This window comes from Eptatretus burgeri, chromosome 4 (genome assembly GCF_056783735.1).
Source record: "Eptatretus burgeri isolate ZD-2024b chromosome 4, Ebu_testis_v1, whole genome shotgun sequence".
In the NCBI taxonomy this organism is placed as follows: Eukaryota; Metazoa; Chordata; class Myxini; order Myxiniformes; family Myxinidae; genus Eptatretus; species Eptatretus burgeri.
The window spans coordinates 139,294,280-139,314,371 of record NC_140964.1 but is presented as its reverse complement, the minus strand read 5'-3'; the positions used below and the strand labels follow the sequence as shown (position 1 = coordinate 139,314,371).

Below are 20,092 nucleotides of genomic sequence, written 5' to 3'. Positions count from 1 at the left end.
CACCACTGCCTGCTCTCGCCACACCCTCACCACTGCCTGCCCTCACCACACCCTCACCACTGCCTGCCCTCGCCACACCCTCACCACTGCCTGCCCTCACCACACCCTCACCACTGCCTGCCCTCGCCACACCCAAGCTGGACAACTCGGTGGCAAGTGTGCCTACCTCAAGGCTATCCTGCCAGCCCACATGGGGTGAACAAACTGGCTGTAAAACGCTGCATTGATTGGATAAAATAGAGTCAAGAAAATAACATGTACAACCTTTCCTTTATTAACATTAGCATTGTGTCCCTGGCAGGTCATCGGTGAAATGGACAACTTCTTGGAATGGCTCCAATCACAAGGTCTGAGAGCAGAAACAGCCCAAGCAGTGATCAATGTGCTTGGAATTGAGAATCGGAAGGTTCTTCGTGCTTGTACAGACTCCAATTCATTGCGAACAGAGCTCCTCTCTCTCACCAAAGAGAAATTTAAATTTGCAATGTACGCTGACTTCTGTAAATTTGTGAAATCTTTTTTGAAGCCGCAGGTTGTCCAGCTTGCAGGATCTTCTCTGTTGGGAAGTGTGTTCGTCAGCTTGGAAAATGTTATTCGAGAACTTTCCAGTTTCTGCCAAAAGTTTGTTGGATCCCAAAATGTGCAGCTTGAAAATGTTCCTGGTTTCCAGGGAATCGGTTTCATTGATGTGTACAACCAAAACTGTCACGATGATGGATTAACACCCAAGTCTGGTACGTAACAATTTTATACACATGAGCATGGCAAGAAATACCTTGATGTTCAACCATGAATGTGTTTTTCTCTTGTAACTTATGGAATCTCTTGGAACAATTTTGTGTTTGTGAAGATGTTTCGATTCATGATTAACATAGTCAATGTTTTTTTCTTCTAAATTACATGAAATTCCAAAGTGTTCCATGTTTAACAGCACATTTAAGTTATTCACATGAAGAAAGTAGTTTATTTACTCCTCGTATCGGCATGAGCAGAGAGGGACATTCTTTGGGGGAAGGATTACATGAAACAGATAATATTGAGGCTGTAATCTGCAGCATGGATTGAGATCTGTCAGGATGGAGCAGAGGCCTCAGATGTTTGAGGTACACACAGTGAGGGACGGGGGAGAAGGTGTTGATAGGGGGTGGTGGGCATTGCAGGGGCAAGGTTTGAGGATTGGTTTGACGGGGTGGGGTAATTTGCAAGATTAGAGTTGGTCGCGTGCACGGGAGAAGCATTCAGTTGATTAGTTGCAGGGGGTGGGGGCATTGACAGGGCAGGTTGATTCTGGATGCAGAAATAGGGGACATAAAGTAGAGGGATGCTGATTTCAAATTCCCAAATTGGACAAACAAAGATATGAATAATAAGAAGAGGAATTTATGATGGTGAAGGTGGGGTACTCTTCATGGAAAAAGAAGGAAGGTGAAGAATTTTTAAATGCTTTTAAAGGAAGAAGCATTTTTATTCGATGAAGAGTTTGAAGTGGTTGAGAAAAAGATGGAAAAAGAATGGAGAACAAAAAGTACAGGAAGAAGGAAATTCAAGTAGATTGAGATTTCTATGGAGTGGAATATTTTTTTTAATTTTGAAGTGAGTCGAAAAAATCGGATAATTTTGAGGTTGAAGTAAAATTTTGGAAAAAAAGAAGCAAAATGAGGACTATGAGGACAAAAGGGACAAATAATTTTTAGTTGCCGGTTAAAGCAGGGCGGAATCAACGCAAAATAACGAATTCGACAAATACAGCACAAGAAGGAAGGAATTAACAAAGACAACACGTGACTTTTGAAATGAAGTAATCCGCCGTAGCTTGTTTGGTAAGAATCATGAGAAATTCCTTGTGACAACATTCATCGTGTTGCCTGGACGTATATCATGGCTGCCAAATAATGATTGTACCATGAAACAACTCACCAAGTTTTTAAAGAAGCCGAAAATTCTTGGAAATTTACATGCGAAAAAGGGGTGTACCTCTGCACAATGAAATATTTGGAGAACTCTCTGAACAACTTGAACAACAAATGTGATCAAAAGTTACCATCTTGCAGCTCGTTCTACAACAACTCTTGATGCTATTATTTTGGTTAACAGTGATGGTTAACCTTTTTGAAATTGCCTCTCTCTCATACAAATGCTGAAAATTATGTTTCGTTTTGTATTTTCATGCACATAGTCGACGCTTGTGGAATAAAAGACAAGTTGAATTGCAGTTTAGTACGAGCAACGGCAGGTGAAAAGTGTCCGATGAACAGAGTCACTGAAAACACACACAGCACATGTGCAAAAAAACTCTTTAGCATTCCTACATCATTTCACAAGGGTTGCGTTTTTGACGGGATATAAAAGCAACACATAGACGAAGATATAACAGAAAAACACAAAGACTTCAGTTTGGAAAACTTGGCTTTAATGAGTAAGATGCAGCATCTGGGAGTGACAAGGTCAGGTCAGGTATGGGAACATGTGCCAGAACAGCGCGTCGCTGCGTCCACTTTCCGTTGGTACTCCAGGGGCCTCCGTCTGGCCTTCCCCCCAGCCAGATGCCAGGCCCATCCCCATCTCCTTGAGATGCCGGTCAACCTGCTGCAACCACGAGGCACGTGGTCGGCCCACTGGCCTCCTCCACTCACGAGACTCCCTCGCTGAGAGAATCTGGTGAACAGGATCAGCGTCAGGAAAACGAGCCACATGTCCATACAGCCGCAACTGATGCTCACGGACCATGCAGGTAACAAATCTCATCCGAGTCTGTCTCAGCAACCGCTCGTTGGACACAAAATCTGACCAGCGATAGCTAAGGATTCTCCGAAGAGACCTGGCACCAAAGGAATTAAGTCCCCGTCTCAGATCCTTGGTCAGAGTCCAAGTCTCGCATCCATAGAGCAAGACTGGAAGCACCAAGGACCTGAAGACTCGGACTTTCGTCCTCCCGCACAGGTACCGGCAGTGCCACACCCCATGATCCAGTGAATCCATGACTCCCCAGGCCCGACCCAGACATCTATTGACCTCTGACTCACAGCCAGCAGAGACATGAATATCACTGCCAAGGTAAGTGAATCTCTCCACGACCTCAACATCCTCACCCCAAACAGACACAGACAGGACAGCAGCATCCAAGAGGTCATTGAAAGCCTGGATCTTAGTTTTGACCCAAGAAACCCGTAATCCCAGCGGCTCCGACTCCTCATTCAGCACCTCGAGGGCCCCCAAAAGGATATCTAAAATCTCCGCAAAGATGACTGCATCATCTGCGAAATCAAAGTCTGAGATCTTGACATTCCCAAACGATGCACCGCAGCTTGATCTTTCCGACATCCTCCCTAAAATCCAGTCCATACAAGTGCTGAAAAGTGTGGGGGCAAGTACACACCCCTGACAAACTCCAGTAACAACTGGAAATAAGTCAGAGATGGTACCACCACACTTCACAGCACTCTCAGTACCAGAGTAGAGTTCAGACATCAGATCGATCCGTTTTGGTGGCACCCCACGAAGACCAAGAATCCTCCATAGGACATCCCGATTCACTGAATCGAACGATTTACAGAGATCAACATAGGCAGCAAGCAGCCCCTGCCAAAACTCTCGTCTGCGTTCGGTGAGGACACGAAGAGCAAGGATACGGTCAATCGTTGACCTCTTTGGTGTAAAGCCTGACTGCTCTGGACGCTGGTGCTCAAACAGATGGTGGCGAACCCTATCAAGAATTACCGAGCAAAGACCTTGCCCGGCACTGAGAGCGTCACCCCTGAGAGCAGCGTCACCCCTGAGAGCAGCGTCACCCCTGAGAGCAGCGTCACCCCTGAGAGCAGCGTCACCCCTGAGAGCAGCGTCACCCCTCGGTAGTTGTTGCAGTCTTGGCGATCACCCTTCCCTTTCCAGAGAGGGACAACAAGGCTCCTCTTCCAATCATTTGCGATTATGCCTGTGTTCCAGGCAGAGCACAAAACTGCATGCAACGACACGAGTGCAGCATTTCCACCAGCCTTGAGAAGTTCAGCATGGATGTCACAGATCCCTGGAGCTTTACCCCATTTCTACCGATTCACCGCAGCCCGTGTTTCCACAAGCACCGCAGCCGCAGCCAGTGTTTCCACAAGCACCGCAGCCCGTGTTTCTAACACAAGCGTGTTTGATCAATAAGTATAAAAAATCCCCAAAGCAGAAGTCAACGTGTGAGTTCGCAAAATTATAGATGTGGCTTATGCACATCAATTTATGGAAATACTGAGTTGAGAATGGGGAAATGCTTATCTTGGAAATGGTTGTTGCACACTCCAGCTCGTGTGTGTGTGTGTGTGTGTGTGTGTGTGTGTGTGTGTGTGTGTGTGTGTGTGTGTGTGTGTGTGTGTGTGTGTGTGTGTGTGTGTGTGTGTGTGTGTGTGTGTGTATGTGTGTGTGTGTAGGATATCTCAAAGTTGTGGACTGATTCTGATGAAATTTGGTGGACAGGTTGGGTTTGTGTGTGTGTATATGTATATATATATATGTATATATATGTATATGCATATATATATATATATTTCTCATTGTAAACACCTCGATTCATCTCCTGTAATGGCGGCAGCATGATGGAGCCTCATTCTAACAGCAGAAGTGACGTCTATTGCATACTACCTATTGACCGGATTTATATTTGGCAATGTTTTAAACTTCATGTCCTTCATTGTATTCAGGTGATGTCTCTCCTGCAAATGTGAAATCTAGACGACACAACGGTTCATCTGTTTCAGAAACTTTGAGATATTATTCTGCAAAGGAAGATTCAGATGTTAATTTGACAAATGGCAGTCCTGTCTGTTCTGCAACAGGTGAGCAGAAACCTACAAAATGAACATTCAATCTTTTTAATTCAGGGTTTATAAAATTTTTGAAATTGATAAAGAATTTTCATTTTGTGTTTGACAAAAAAAAAACCGTAAAATAACTTGTTCTTTGTTTTTGTAGAACAATCAAGAAGTCCAATTATGCAGATAAGGTCCAGGTGCAGTGTGACATTGAAGAAGATATCTATTTTGAAGAAACAATCCCAAGAACAAGACTCACGACCTTCAAAATACAAGTGTACGTCTGGTGAAAACAGCACAAAGATCAATATTAAATTAAACAAACCCAAAAAGGTTATCGAAAGGCAAATGCATTATAAGTGTAATGTATGCAGTGTAGATTTTACTTCACTGAGAAACGTCAAACGACACATGAGGACCCACAGAGGAGAACGTCCACACAAATGCTCTGTCTGTGATAAAGGTTTCTCTCGCACAAGCAAATTGAAAATGCATATGATGATCCATAAAGGAGAGAGACCTTATAAATGCACTATCTGTGATAAGGGTTTCTCTCATAAAGAGCGTTTGGAAGAGCATATGAGGACCCACACAGGAGAGCGACCTAACAAATGCTCTGTCTGTGATAAAGGTTTCTCTCGAAAAGACTGTCTGAAGCAGCATATGAGGATCCACTCAGGAGAGCGTCCTTTCAAATGCTCTGTCTGTGATAAGAGTTTCCTTCGAAAAGAAGGTTTGAAAGAGCACATGACGGTCCACACAGGAGAGCGTCCTTACAAATGTTCTGTGTGTGATAAGGGTTTCTCTCTAAAACGTCATTTGAATTCGCATATGAAGATCCATACAGGAGAGCATCCTTACAAATGCTCTTTCTGTGATAAAGCTTTCTCTCGAGGAGACATTTTGAAAAATCATGCGAGGATCCACACAGGAGAGCGTCCTTACAAATGCTCTGTCTGTGATAAAGGTTTCTCTCGAAAAGACTGTCTGAAAATGCATGTGATGATCCATACAGGAAAGCGACCTTACAAATGTTCCAGATGTGATAAAGGTTTCTCTCAAAAATGCAATTTGAATATGCATATGAAGATCCATACAGTAGAGCGATGAAATCGAAGCATCTGACAAATACTTAAGAATAGAAGAAGGCTTCCAGATACAACACAAAACAATTCGTAAAATAATCAGCAAAGTGTACCTCCACAGAATAAGACTAATTCTGAAGTCATCCCTCTCCCAAAGAAACATAAACAAAGCTATAAATCAATTTGCAATGCCAGTATTCCATATAGCTGTGCAATTATAAACTGGCCACAAGTAGAGATCAACAATCTAGACACCAAAACAAGGAAACTTCTAAATATTCACAAGATGTTTGATAAAAACCAATGCATACCAAAACTAGAGGGGGAGCACTCTGTGGAGTGCAAAACCTCCGCCGCCAATACTGCTGGGTCACTTAAGTGAACCTGATGTCCTATTCATTGTAGGTCAAAACAGATCAGACTCTACTGAACCACGATTGAATAAACTAAACTAGATCGACACGCATGTAGAAATGCCAAAAAATTTTCAAATTTTTTTGAAAAAAAAGTTGCAATTTTTTTTTCGAACTTTTTTGGGGGGGTTGGAAATCACTTAAAACATGTAGAAATGCAAAAAAAATATTCAAATAAAATCGAAATTTTTTTTGAAAAAAAGTTGCAAAAAATTTTTTTCTCCAACAAATTTATTTATTTTTTGGTTGGAAATCACTTAAAACGTAGAGAAATGCAAAAACAAAAATTCAAATATATTTTTCAAAATGGCCGCCATAGCGGCCATATTGGACTTTATACCAAGTCCAAAACATCATGGCATGATCCTTGGACCATACCTAATCCCCTCACCAAGTTTCGTCAAAATCCGTCCAGGGGTTTTTCCATAATACTGTTCACAAACAAACAAGGAAACAAACAGACAGGGTGAAAACATTAACCTCGTCCATCTTCGATGGCGGAGGTTAATTATACTTACCGAGGCAAGAGGAAGGTGGTGGTTTGATGGAGCTTCACCAAGTGCACAGAACATCATGTGTAGGATTAACGGAGTATGTGAAAAGCTCAATAGACTATGATATTAGGTGTACACAAGCAAGAAAACAACAAACCAGAAAAGGGATCCTTCATCCATTGAGCAAAATTTTTCCAAAAACAGGTGCAAATTATGGAAACTACACAGAAAAACTACACAGGAGGAAACGAGGATCGCTAAGGTATGCTCTTTGCAATGTCTCAGAAGAGGTCAAATTAATTGGGTTGGAGAACGAATTATCATAAATGCTGAAGACCAATGACACTTCACGAATGCCTTTAAGGGATTGAGTCAATTAGAAAAATGCAGGTTTTGTCGGGAACAGTTCCAGTCACCTCCTTTCTGGATGTGAAAAACTCATGTTAGAACAGCTGGACACAGAAAGACACGGTATCCTCTGCAGAGTAATCTACTGGCACTGTGGAAGTAAAATAATTAATCCCATCTTGTGAAATTGTGAATAACATGCTACACCAACAATTTTTGGACATCTAAGGTGATAGTCATGTGATCCACAGAGCTTTCTGTCACAAAGCGTTGGTGTTTCTGTTTTGATCATTCTGAAACATATCTTTTTTCATGTTGGGATAAGCGCTCTTTGTCCACAAATTACATACTCATTTCTCTCTTCCTTTTCAAATGCTTTTAAAACAATATGGAGGTATGAAATCTGTTGTAAAGCATTGGCTAAAGTCACTTTGCCACCAGATAAGGAATGGTTTGTCAGAAAGCATTGTGGGTAAAGGCACTGACACAGAGTTGAGATAAATATTTCATATGCTTGTAGTATAAAACATGCTTATTAGTTCTCTGACAATGAGAAAGTCAGAACTTATTACGTTTGCAGTGGACTGCCTGCAGTTTGTGAGTTTCTTTGTTTTACTCGTCACAATGTTTGCTTGACAAACCACAAATGAGTGAAATAGAATCTTTGTTCAAGAATACTGTGGTCTTGTTCATCCATATAACTGAAACATATCTTTTAAAAACTGAGGAACATTGATTAATTGAGGATATTGTTTGCCTTTCTCGATGTTCAGACAGTGCTCTCCTGTGTCCATCAGTAAATACTCAACACCACTACCATACCACTCAAAGCGAACATTTTAAACCAGATGACTTTTGACATATGGCAATAATAATAATGAACGTATAATCCCTGTCCTGGCACAAGAGCATTTGGGCCTGGTGAAAGATCCGTTTATTAGTCCATGCTTATTTAAAGGAAATGTGTACCCCGCTTATGTTTGCTGCTCTGATACTTTAAAATATACTTGATAATGGATCATAGCATACTGATGGTTGTTTTATGATGACGAGATATAGTGTGTTAGTTAACTGTGAAACAATATGACCTTTTCTTTATTTCACTCGGTTGGCAAGTTAAATAAAGCTGCCTTTGTTCAGGTACCAGGGAGATGCAGGAATGCTTAATTCTAATAAAGGAACAACAAATTTGCTGTGTAGTGCACCTCTAGGAATCACATGAATGCAGGGCTTTGTTATGTTGAAATGAAGTATACATTATGCAACAGTCATGAAGGGTGAGGACAGTGAAGCCATGCAAATATCTGACATAGCTTGAAAGTCCTCAGGACATACCATAGGAATTTGCATTTGAAACAGTCATAACCACATCCTTGAAAATGTTCTGTTTGTCTCTTATCATAATGTGATTGGTCAATTCACTTATATGTGAGTAGAACACCCACCCCATTTGTGTTCTCTATATTTCTTCTCTGAGACTTTGAAATACACCTGATAATGGCTCATTGCATACTGATGGTTGTTTTAAATGAATAGATATATTGTGTTGGTTAACTGTGTAACAATATAATCATTTCTTTTTCATGTATACATTGTCGAGGCTCGTATGAGAGCTAACGCACAACGCATAGCAAGGGGGGCACAAGCCAAGAGGGGTGGGAGAGGGAAGGTCAAAACGGTGGGGAACAGAGACATTAGACCTGTGGAAGGGGGAGGGATGGGGCAGGGAACACAGTGTATACAAGATGGACATCACAGGGACTTTCAGGAAGGAAAGCAGGGAATTTGAAGGAGGTGGGATTGGGGTGGATGAACGGGGGTAGAAAAGATCGAGGTTTTGGATTGGGAAAGATAAGAGGTGGTGGTGAACAGCTGTTTTGAAGGCCTGGAGGGAAGAATGGGATTGAAGAGAGTGTGGGAGTTTATTCTAAAGATAGCAAAAAGAGGAATGAAAGAGTGAAGGTCAGCGGTGATTCGTGATTTTAGTAGTTTTACCAGAAGGGGGTTGGCGGACATTGAGCACCCTGTGGAAATATGGTTGGGACATATCGCAGACAGAGCAAGGGGAACGAGACCAGAGAGCAGATGGTAGAAGACAGAAAGACCACCGACCTGCCTGCCATGAGAGAGTGAGAGGCCCAAAGACTCAGCCTCATCACGGGAGATACCAATGATCCGGGAGATACCATCAGATCGATAAGGTTTTTCAAGGTTGTTTACGACTTCAGAGGAATGTGTGTATTCTGCCCTCTCCAAGTTTTCTCAGCATATATTTATTAAATTCTTTCTTCGAGCACTAAAGCAAATTAATTTGCATTTTTGCATGATTATAAATTCAATTAAGAATCCATTTTCCACAGTTCCCTGTTTTGTTCATACAGAACAACCTATGTGTTTGTTCTGTAAGGACAAACTGACTGAAAATCTAAATTTGTCGTCAGCTAGCGGCAGGCTCGTTTCCACCGCATCACCCAAACTTGTGCTCTGTGGTGGGTTATCACCCTAGCAAATGGATGTAACCCTTGGAGGCCACCACCTCCTCATACCCACAGAATTGGGGGGCACAAGCGATTTGGAAGGAAAGAACCTTGTCCACACCGAACATATACGTCCAATGACCTTTTTCAATTATACTAATCAGGTTTTATAAGAGCAAGCCGCTTGAATTCCTTTTCCCCTTTAGTTTTAAAGATACCTCCATTAATCCACATCTCTTCATCACAAGCATCCATCTGCTTTTGGTTCTTTAGCAACAATTCTTGAATTCTTTCAAAAGGGGTGTTGTCAGTCCCAAAGGCACGAGTGTCTGCACTTTCATATTTTCCCAAAAATCCCACCGACATGGTGTCTCAACTCAATTTTATACTTGGTTCTTTATTTTCTGGGTTTTCTGGATCTTCTGGATCTGCAGGGTCGTCATAGTTGCTCAGAGATGGTTGGTCCAGGGAAACTTCATGCGACACCATCGTTGTTACTGTGCCAAATTTTCACTCACACACACACACACACACACACACACACACACACACACACACACACACACACACACACACACACACACACACACACACACACACACACACACACACCGATTATTGCTCTTATGCATGCTATGATGACAACAATAGCAATGAATATCATAAGTTCAACGAACAAGATGAGGAGTGTCCATGCTCCCCATCCACCAAACATCATTTCCATCCCTTATTATAATCATGATATTTGGCACCTTCTGTTTTAATTTTCCCAGCCAGATCGTCAATCTCTTCTGAGTTATCAGGGATATAGGTGCAACATTCCGACCACACTACTGCACATGTGCCTCCCTGTGCAGCCAATAGGACATCAAGGGCGATATGATTCTGCATAGCTACTGCCCGTATGGCAACCATTTCAGCATTTACTTTGGTAAAACCCTCAGCAGTTTCATTCGCAAGCTTCTCCAGAGAGGCTGCCAAGTGAATGATTTCTCGAGCAGCTTTCCTAACGCCATAAAATGGAAAGGCTATCATGAAATATCGTTCAGTTTCTGAAATAGATCTGTTTTGTTACCTTCGCAAACTTTGTTGCGAAGGTTATGTTTTGATCGCTGTGTATTTTTATTTATTTATTTGTTTGTGAATATGTGTGTTTGTTTGTTTGTTTGTTTGTTTGTTATTCGCATAACTCCAAAAGTATTGAACTGAATCGCAGCAAATTTGGTGGGATGATTGGTTATTATCCAAGGACCATTTGATTAGATTTTGGGAGCGATCGGGTCAAAGGTCAAGGTCAAGGTCATGAAAAGGTCAAAATCGTCTTTTTACCATAGCGCGGTCAATTTGTATCCAATTTGCATGCAACAAATGCCAAAATGTTCAGAATTCAATGCCCCATCTTGTGATATGTGACATGACACAATGACGTAATAACCCTTATTAGCGGTTGGGAGTCAAAAGTCAGGGGGGGTCACGACATTGCAAAATGTGCGGTTTTAGTCATAACACAGTCAATTCTTATCCGATTTGCATGAAACCAACACCAAAATGTTGACTGTTCTGTTTCCCACACTCCTAACCAATTACAAAATTAAGAGTACAAAGGTCAAGGTCGAGGTCATGAAAAGGTCAAAATCGTCATTTTGCCAATAGTGCAGTCGATTTTTATCCAATTTGCATGCAACCAATGCCAAAATGTTGTGAATTCAATGCCCAATCTTGTGATATACGATATGACACAGGAAATTTAATGTTTTTAAGCCATCATAACACACATGAGATGGCAGATGTGGTATGGGATTAAATACCCTCACAATCAACGGTTTCTTGGGGGGGGGGGCAAAATGTAGCGTTGGCGAAGGTCTGCGCTCTACTGAGTGCCCGTTCTAGTTTATTCTGTTACATGAAAGGTGATAAAGAATACGAATTTGGGGTATTACATATCCTAAATGACAAGATCCCGTCCACCCAGCTGGTTACTACGAACATGCCCTATGCCCATATACGAAATATGTACTGTTTAATGGTGCCTGGGGTTCCATGAGATTATTCATTCCTATCCTTATATCTATTCTTATCCCAATAATTCATCCCTCAATGGTTACTTTTTCTTCCCCATCTTCGGCACAGTATTGGCATGTCGAATGACCCAAGTAAGGTTCATTTCCTTTGCTACTTACTCGGCAAACTATTCCTACCTCTCCACTTATCACCTCAAAATGTGGTGGGTATTTCTCAAATCCTTTCCCCTGCGATCGTGAGGAAAAATTTGTCCTATATCGGGGAGTGCCGTCATCCTTTTCCCCTGTATATAGGAAGTTATGTTTCACCCGATACTTAGGATAGTACCAGTGCCAATAGTCAGTACATTTGTATCCCCCCCCCCCTTTTCCCAGGTACTTGTAATTTCTTGTACTCTCACCCTTTCTTCCCCTACTCTCCCTTCTGTTCGAGTTAGGGCTGGGTCAGCCTGTCTACGAACCAGGTACCCGCATATATCTTCCCCTGAAAATGGGACTGCCGAGAGGGGCAGTCCATGCTTGGATGAGTGGGGGAGCTGTGAGCAAACCCAACACTTGTTTTTGTTAATACTTTTAGCATGTTGTAAAGTTATTGCTATAAAAGTGTTCAGTGGATGTCCAGTTATCCCTTCATGTAATACTATGCCTCGTTTCAGGCGAACAATGTCTACGTCACCTCCATCCCATTTCACACGGGGTGCATAATTATATGGAAGGGTCAAATAAGTGCTTGTCCCATCCACGCCTTTCTCATGCAATTGGTCCCGATGTTTACCTTCTTTTGCCCTGTGTTCCCAGTCACGACCCATTCCTTGTTTCCCCTACTCTCGACCTACCAAGCATTCTGCTGTCCATGACATTCCCATAATGCCCTCACTGCCTGTTATCATCCATATTATCACAATTATGCACGTGCTAATCAAAAGCACGGCTATATATATATATATATATATATATATATATATATATATATATATATATATATATATATATATATATATATATATATATATATATGTCATTAACCCCCGGTAACATTCTTCCCACTTGCGGATTTCCTTTCTTCTCTTTATGGCTTCCTATATGCTCTTTTGCAGTGAGATGCGTGAGCCCATGATTGTTTACCTTTGCACTTGACAGCTGTGTTGGTGACCAATAATACCTGATGGAGTTTGGTCCAACGTGCCTTCAGTGCGTTTTTCCGCTTGAACCCCTTGATGTACACCCATTCACCGGGCTGGATGCCATGGTGTTCCTACGTAGCTGGTTCTGATAGAGCTTGTTTGACCTGCGAGTGGAAAACTTTGACAACCCTTGTGAAGGCAACACAAAAGTTAGTCATTGTCTCATCCATCATGTGCATGTCCATTTGTTTCAGGGTTCATGGGGCGGTTACCGGTACTCACATCGGTCTCCCCATCAATATTTCATGTGGGGACAATCCACTGTGCTTGTTTACCATTGACCTCATTGACATCAGTACCAGAGGAATAGCCTCTGGCCGTTTCAAACCTGTTTTTTCACATATTTTGGCAACTTTGTTCTTAAGTATGCCATTCTGGCATTCTCCTTGCCCTGTTGACTCAGGATGATACGGACAGTGGAAGCGTTGTTTGATTTGCAAAGTTCTGCAGAGTTCCTTGGTAATATCCGATGTAAAATGTGATCCTTTATCACTTGATATTTCGTAAGGTATCCCATACCTGAAAATGTACTCTTTGAGCAAAAGTTTTGCCACTGTCCTTGCATCACATGTTCTGCATGGATATGCCTCAATCCATTTGGTGAACATATCGACCACTACCAAAATGTAGTGGTAATTACAGCATTTTGGCATGTTACGAAGTCCATTTTAGTATGGACGAAAGGCCCCCAGGGTAGAGGATGAGCTCCTTCCGGTTGTTTAAACACTTCACCAACATTATGGTGTTGACAATACAGCTTCTACAAAAAATTTCTGCCACATCTGCAAATCCTTGAGCGTGCCATGTTCGTAGCACCTCCTTCTGCATCCTCCGTTTGCTCGTGTGGCCACTTCCGTGAGCCAAACGTGCAAGCCATGGTAAAAGCACCTTTGGGGCAACCACCTTACCTTCCTTTGAGACCCAAAGTTTTGTTTCTGCATTATAACAGCAACCTATTTTCTCCCACTTGGCTTTTTCACTTGCCTCAGTTACCACCTGTAGTGCTGCAATGTCATCAATAGTCGGCGTCCTTTGACGTCCTTTTTCTCTTTGACGAGCGTATTTGCTATTTGTTGTGATTTTGCTGCTTGTTTTGCTGCTGAATCGGCGAAAGCATTTCCTTTTGAGACAATATCTCTTTGCTTTGTATGTGCTCAGCATTTTGCTATTGCTTTTTGTTTCGGTAAGTGAACAGCTTCTAACAGTTCTGCTATCAATTTACCATTTTTGACTGGCGTGCCTTGCGATATTAGAAACCCCCTTATTTTCCACAGTGCCCTAAAATCATGTGCCACCCCGTACGCATATTGGGAATCTATATATTGTTATGCTTCTATCCTCGGCTCAATTGCATGCTGCAATTAGCTCACATAGTTCTGCCTGTTGTGCGGAATAATGTCGAAGTAGCTTACCACTTTCCAAGATGTCACTTTCACAGCACACTGCATATCCTGACAGTAATGACCCATCTACTGCTTTTGTTGATGAGCCATCCACCATCCATGATGGGCCATCATTTCAGGGTTTTGCAGCGGGACGTCCTTTAAATCTGTTGCGGTTTTTGTCATTACTTCCTCGCAGTTATGTTCCTCCCCATCATCAGCGATTGGCATTAAGGATGCTATGTTCAGTGCCGGACATCTTTCAATTACCACATTCTTTGCTTGAATTAACACTCGGTCATATGTCATTGCTCTTACTGCTGATAGGTGTTGCGTTTTTGCTTTTAGCAATACAGAACTTACACAGTGTGGTAATTGCAGCACCAAAGGTGATGTCATCACAATCTGACTTGTAGTTTGCACAGCGTATGAGGCAGCAGCTACTGTCCGCAAACATGGTGAAAATACTTGTACCACAGGGTCTAGTTTTGTGCTGTAATATGCTAATGGACGCATTTGTCACCATGCAGCTGTGTTAGTACTGCTTGTGCAAATCCATATCTCTCATGGGTATATAAATAAAGCGTCTTCTCATAATCCGGCAAACCCAAGGCTGGTGTCGTTGTCAGAGCTGTTTTGACATTGCCAAAGTTTTCTTCTGCCTGTTGTGTCCACTCCATCAGCTCCGGTGCTTTGTCCTGCATCATGTCTAACAGTGGGCTAACCAGTACTGCATAATCAGGTACCCATTGTCTGCAATATCCAGCCATCCCCAAGAAACGTCTCATTTCTTTCTTTGTTTTGGGTTTTGAAATGTTCAGAATAGCTTGCACCCTGTCATTTGACAATCTTCTCGAGGTTCCACTCAATACATACCCCAGGTATGTTGCCTGGGTCGCACACAGTTGTAATTTGGCCTTTGGCACCTTCTGGCCTTTGGCAGCTTGTGCTCTTAAAAGGGTTAAGGTGTCCTTTTTGCAATTATCCTCTGATGTGGAGCAAATCAACAAATCATCTACATACTGAACCAAAGTAAACCCTTCAGCAAGCACTACGTCATTCAAATCCTTATGGAGTGCTCGCGAGAACAATCTCGGGCTATCCGCAAAGCTCTGTGGCAGCACCGTCCAAGTGTACTGTACCCCTTCATAGGTAAAAGCAAACAGGTTCTGCAAATCCTCGTGGATTGGTAGTGAGAAGAGAGCAATACTTAGATCAATTGTAGTGTAACACACTGTATTGGATGGAATTGATGACAATATAGTCACTGGATTCGGTACCACAGTAGAGTCGTCGTCAAAAGGAGAGTCGAGTCGTTGTCGTCGTTTTTGCTCTTGGCCCTTTGGTGTGTCGTCTGCGGTCCTTTGTGGGGCTCCTCATGGTGGTGGTGGTCGAGCAGCAAGGACCGTGGTGCTTGATCGTCCTTCGTGGCAGCCAGGATCGTGGGCTCGTGGATACCGGGTCGTGGGTTCGAGTCCCACCGCAGTGGGTTGGAGTCGGTGTGACCGCACGAGGCAGACAGGTACCTGGCCAGGCTCTGTCCCCCCCCCCCAGCTGAACTATCCTCCTCGGCTGGAGGATCCAATAAAGACCCGATGGGGTCCATTTCTTTTTGGGTGTGTGTGTGGCGCCAGTCTGTTAAGTAGAATTGTTAAGTGTTTTTCGCTCTTTGTACATTGCATTTTATTCGTGATCAAGTCTGCTCTGTGTCTCCCTCCCTTATAAATAAACCCTCTTGTTAAATGTTCCAGTACGTTGCCTGTGATTTCTACCATTGACGCAGCACAGTGTGGGCTTGAGAAATAGTGAGGCCGTCTGTGCCGTAAGTGTTCATTTGGTCCGGCGCGGCTTTGGTAACTTCCGCTCGGTTACACTGGATCCGAGTTGGTGATAGCAACTCGGTTCAGACAAAGTCGGCCGAGGGTGTAGCTTCCCCGGTAGTTAGACGGCGTGGGTACTTAGGTAAATTGGAATTAGACAAGTGGACCCTACCTCTCGCCGTCAAAATATTGGCGACCACGGTCCTTTAAGTGACCCATCGACTCCGGAGTTATCCGGGGTGACGACCTCTCAATTCTGGTGTTCGGTAGGAGACTGCCCGACTTCTCCATCGAGCAGTTGTCCTCGCTACCGAACCTGGCACCACAACAATAATAGGTGGTTGAATTCAATGGCGTGGTATGCTAATGCTCTTCAGGTTTCAAGTCAATCGGAATAAAATTGAGGATTTCAGAAATCTGGCCTAAGTTGACCTTTTGGCCTATGGTGACCTCAGAATTAATAGGTGGTTGGATTCAGTGACCTGATACGCAAATGATCCTCAAATTTCAAGTCAATCGGATTTAAATTGAGGATTTTACAAAATTTGGCCTTCTGGCCTTTGTTGATCTCAAAAGTTTAGATGGTTGAATTCAGTGATCTGACATGCAAATGCTCTTTAAATTTCAAGTCAATCAGATGAAAATTGAGGACTTTAGAAATTTGGCCCAATTTGGCCTTTTGGCCTAAGTTGATCTCTAAATTAATAGGTGGTTGAATTCAGCGTTCTGATTTGCAAATGGTCTTCAAATTTCAAGTCAATTGGATGAAAATTGACAATTTTTAAAACTATTTAAAAATTTGGCCTTTGTTTGGTTGACCTTATGGCCAATGTTGACCTTTTGACCCATGTTGACCTCAAAAGTATTAGGTGGTTGAATTGAATGACATGATTTGCAAATCCTGTTCAGATTTCAAGCCAATCGGATGAAATTTGAGGATTTTACAAATTTGGCCCAAATTGGCCTTTTGGCCTATGTGGACCGATTTTGGTCGACCGAATTTTACCTAACTTCAATGCAGGACCGTCACAGGGTCGGTGACATTAATCTCCAAAAATTTCAGAACAATCGGTTGAGCGGTTTTGGCTGGAGGCGAGCGGACAAACAAACAAACCGAGGTGAACAACATAACTTGTCAAAAATAATTTTCTTTTTTCTCAGTAACAAACCAACCGAACCGATCAACATACTTGGCAAAACCAAACTGAATCGATCAAAATAGTTTTTTGAATTTTTTTTGCCAAGTAACAACCAGAGAAGACGGGGGGGGGTGAAAATGTAACCTCCTTCCACCTTGGGAAGCAGAGGTAAAAACGAGTCATTTTTTTTTTCATTCAGTCATTTTTAGGGGCTAATTTACGGTCTCATGATGAATAGGCATGCCGTTATAAGTTTGGATTATTATGATTGCCATAGCCAGTTCTGTATCCTGTCTGTTCTGTAGCCTACAATTCCATTACAACTATGACTTTAGAATTTATGGTGTGTAAAGCTCTTTACATGGGTCGAATACATTTGAAAATGTTTCGTCTTTCCTCTGAAAAATAATGCTGTTCGATTGTGAAAATACCAAAAATCTTCTTTATGCTGACTTTTTCCATGTATTGTACCAATCTTCAGCAGTGTCCGAATTTTTTGACCTTTGATGACCCAATTAGTGACCTAATTGATAGTGATTATAGCGTCAGAAAGCGGGTTTGGATATGATCAATTATAGGGGTAATTTGTAATCCTATGATAAAAATAAATTGAGTCATGCCTATTTATATTTGCCTGACCCCATAATTTTGTTGGAAAAGTTGGGGCAATGGTCACATGCAATTGTGAAATTTTCACCTCGATTGCCCAGATTACCACTTTCGAGGAAAGCAAATTTTGATTCCCCAGTCGTTATTACCTCTAAAACACCGAACCAAATTTTTGCACTCAAAAACAAATAATGTGGTCTCAGCTTCTGGACCATTGAACACCCTCTTTCTCCCTGAGGTCATGTTCGATTGGCTTGGAAATCAGCTCTCATCACTGCATTGCATAAAAAGGGGCAAAAGCTGAACCCCTTAACTCCAGATTACTTCCAATCATCAGCAAGGTCATGGAGTCCATCATCGCATTTGACATAAAATCATATCTTTTCTCCAACAAACCTCATCTCAGATCACAATTTGGACTCAAAACAGGTCACTCTGCCTTGGATATTCCGCTTCTACTGACCCAACAATGGATGGAGACCTTCAATTTCAGACATGAGATCAAGGCTGTCTCTCTGGACACATCTAGTGCTTTTGATGCACTCATCTGACATCCTGCTTTGCTCCCTAAACTCTCTGCATTAGAGATGCAAGGTGAATTCCACACTTTGCTTACTGACTTCCTCTACTCTCGTGGCCAAGGTGTGGCATTCACCGGAATCCTTTCATCTCCTCTCACTGTCAAGGCTGGAGTACCTCCAAGGCAGTATTCTGTTCCCAATCCTATTCCTGATGTTTATCAATGATATCTCTGACTCTGGAACATCCCCTTTATCTATTTCCTGACTCCACCCTGTGCAGTGGTGACATCTCTCATCCTTCAGACAGGCAGGCTGCAACATCTTCCCTCTCAACAGAACTTGAAAAAAAACACAAGATGGGCAAGCACTTGGATTATGTCCTTCAATCCTGACCAATCTCACACTCCCACTATCTCTCCACAAATGGACCATCTTGCAAAACCTCCCATCTACTTTCTTAATAATTCTCTTGACGAAGTTCACTTCATCAAACTCCTGTCTCTCATGATCAGTCATGATCTTTGTTGGGCAAACCACATGGGGAAGATCAGTTGAGTTGAGGTCTTGTGGCTGGAGGAGTTGAGGTCTTGTGGCTGGAGGAGTTGAGGACTTGTGGCTGGGGGAGTTGAGGACTTGTGGCTGGGGGAGTTGTGGACTTGTGGCTGGGGGAGTTGAGGACTTGTGGCTGGGGGAGTTGTGGACTTGTGGCTGGGGAGTTGTGGACTTGTGGCTGGGGAGTTGTGGACTTGTGGCTGGGGGAGTTGAGGACTTGTGGCTGGGGGAGTTGTGGACTTGTGGCTGGGGGAGTTGAGGACTTGTGGCTGGAGGGAGTTGAGGACTTGGACTTGGGGCTGGGGGAGTTGAGGACTTGGACTTAGGGTGTGGTGGGGGATGGTTTTCGCAGCATCTTTTGGGAGCACAAAGCTGTACAATATTAACTTCAGATAGTATTGCATGCATTTGACTGTTCTTTGCATAATATTGTGAAGTCACACTTGTTTACATTACGTGGAAGTTCCATGTGTACCTGCTCATTTGGTATATTTGGAGAACGTGCTTATTAAATATTGTTTACAATAAGAAGACTGTTCATTATGAAACTTGAATTTATCAAGGGGTTCAGAATCAAGAAAAGTCCTAAAAGTAGAAGTGCTCTGTCTGTGGTATTGAGAATATGTAATGGCACATGATTATCAATTTTGGTCACATGGTGATCAAAGCAAAATTTCCCTGTGTACCTGAAGGCTGCTACACAGAGCAAACAACAAGGCTGCAACAGAACTATGATTTGTCTCTCCAACAACAGGCAGCTGCAAATGCAAAGACCTTGCTTGAAAAATCCAAATGACGAGCAGAGCAACAACCTGCAGACCAGTGCAAAGGCACAAATCTGCAGACTGCAATTATGTCATCCTCAATGCCTGCAACTGCAACCCCATCCAAGTCTGGAACTGCAACCACAGCAAACAATCCTGCAACATCAAGTTCAGCATGGAAGAACGCAAGAACCAATGAAGAGCAGCAACTGTGTTCATTCACTCATTAATTTATTTTGAAGGCACCCTTTGGCTGCTGGTTGCATTTTTACTGGAAGCTCGACTGTGCCACTGTTGCAGTGCCCCCTGGAGGTGAGGCCAATAATTTGTAATTTGTTTCGGGGGTCAGCGATAGGTCAAGTACACTTCGCAAAGGACGCTGTAGGAGCTTCAACGTTCACCAACTAGTGTTGGTCGATGGGATGCCCAGTTTAACTTCCATCCAAAGGACAACACGCATGGAAGCCTCTCCCTGCCTGAAAAGCATCAG

General features: G+C 42.7%; 1 protein-coding gene across 4 annotated transcripts in view; it reads left to right on the top strand.

Annotated features, from left to right (window-relative positions):
• LOC147029237 (uncharacterized) overlaps window positions 1–20,092 on the top strand; it is an 85,098-nt gene that overhangs the window by 44,433 nt on the left and 20,573 nt on the right. For 2 of the 4 annotated variants that reach the window (XM_085876451.1, XM_085876450.1), the window contains exons 3-5: window positions 302–734; window positions 4,683–4,817; window positions 4,954–5,070. In XM_085876451.1, coding sequence (XP_085732577.1) covers window positions 302–734; window positions 4,683–4,817; window positions 4,954–5,070 — 685 coding nt within the window. Of the gene's footprint in view, window positions 1–301; window positions 735–4,682; window positions 4,818–4,953; window positions 8,327–20,092 lie in introns of those variants that run through there. The other 2 variants (XM_085876449.1, XM_085876448.1) reach the window with 1 other exon arrangement.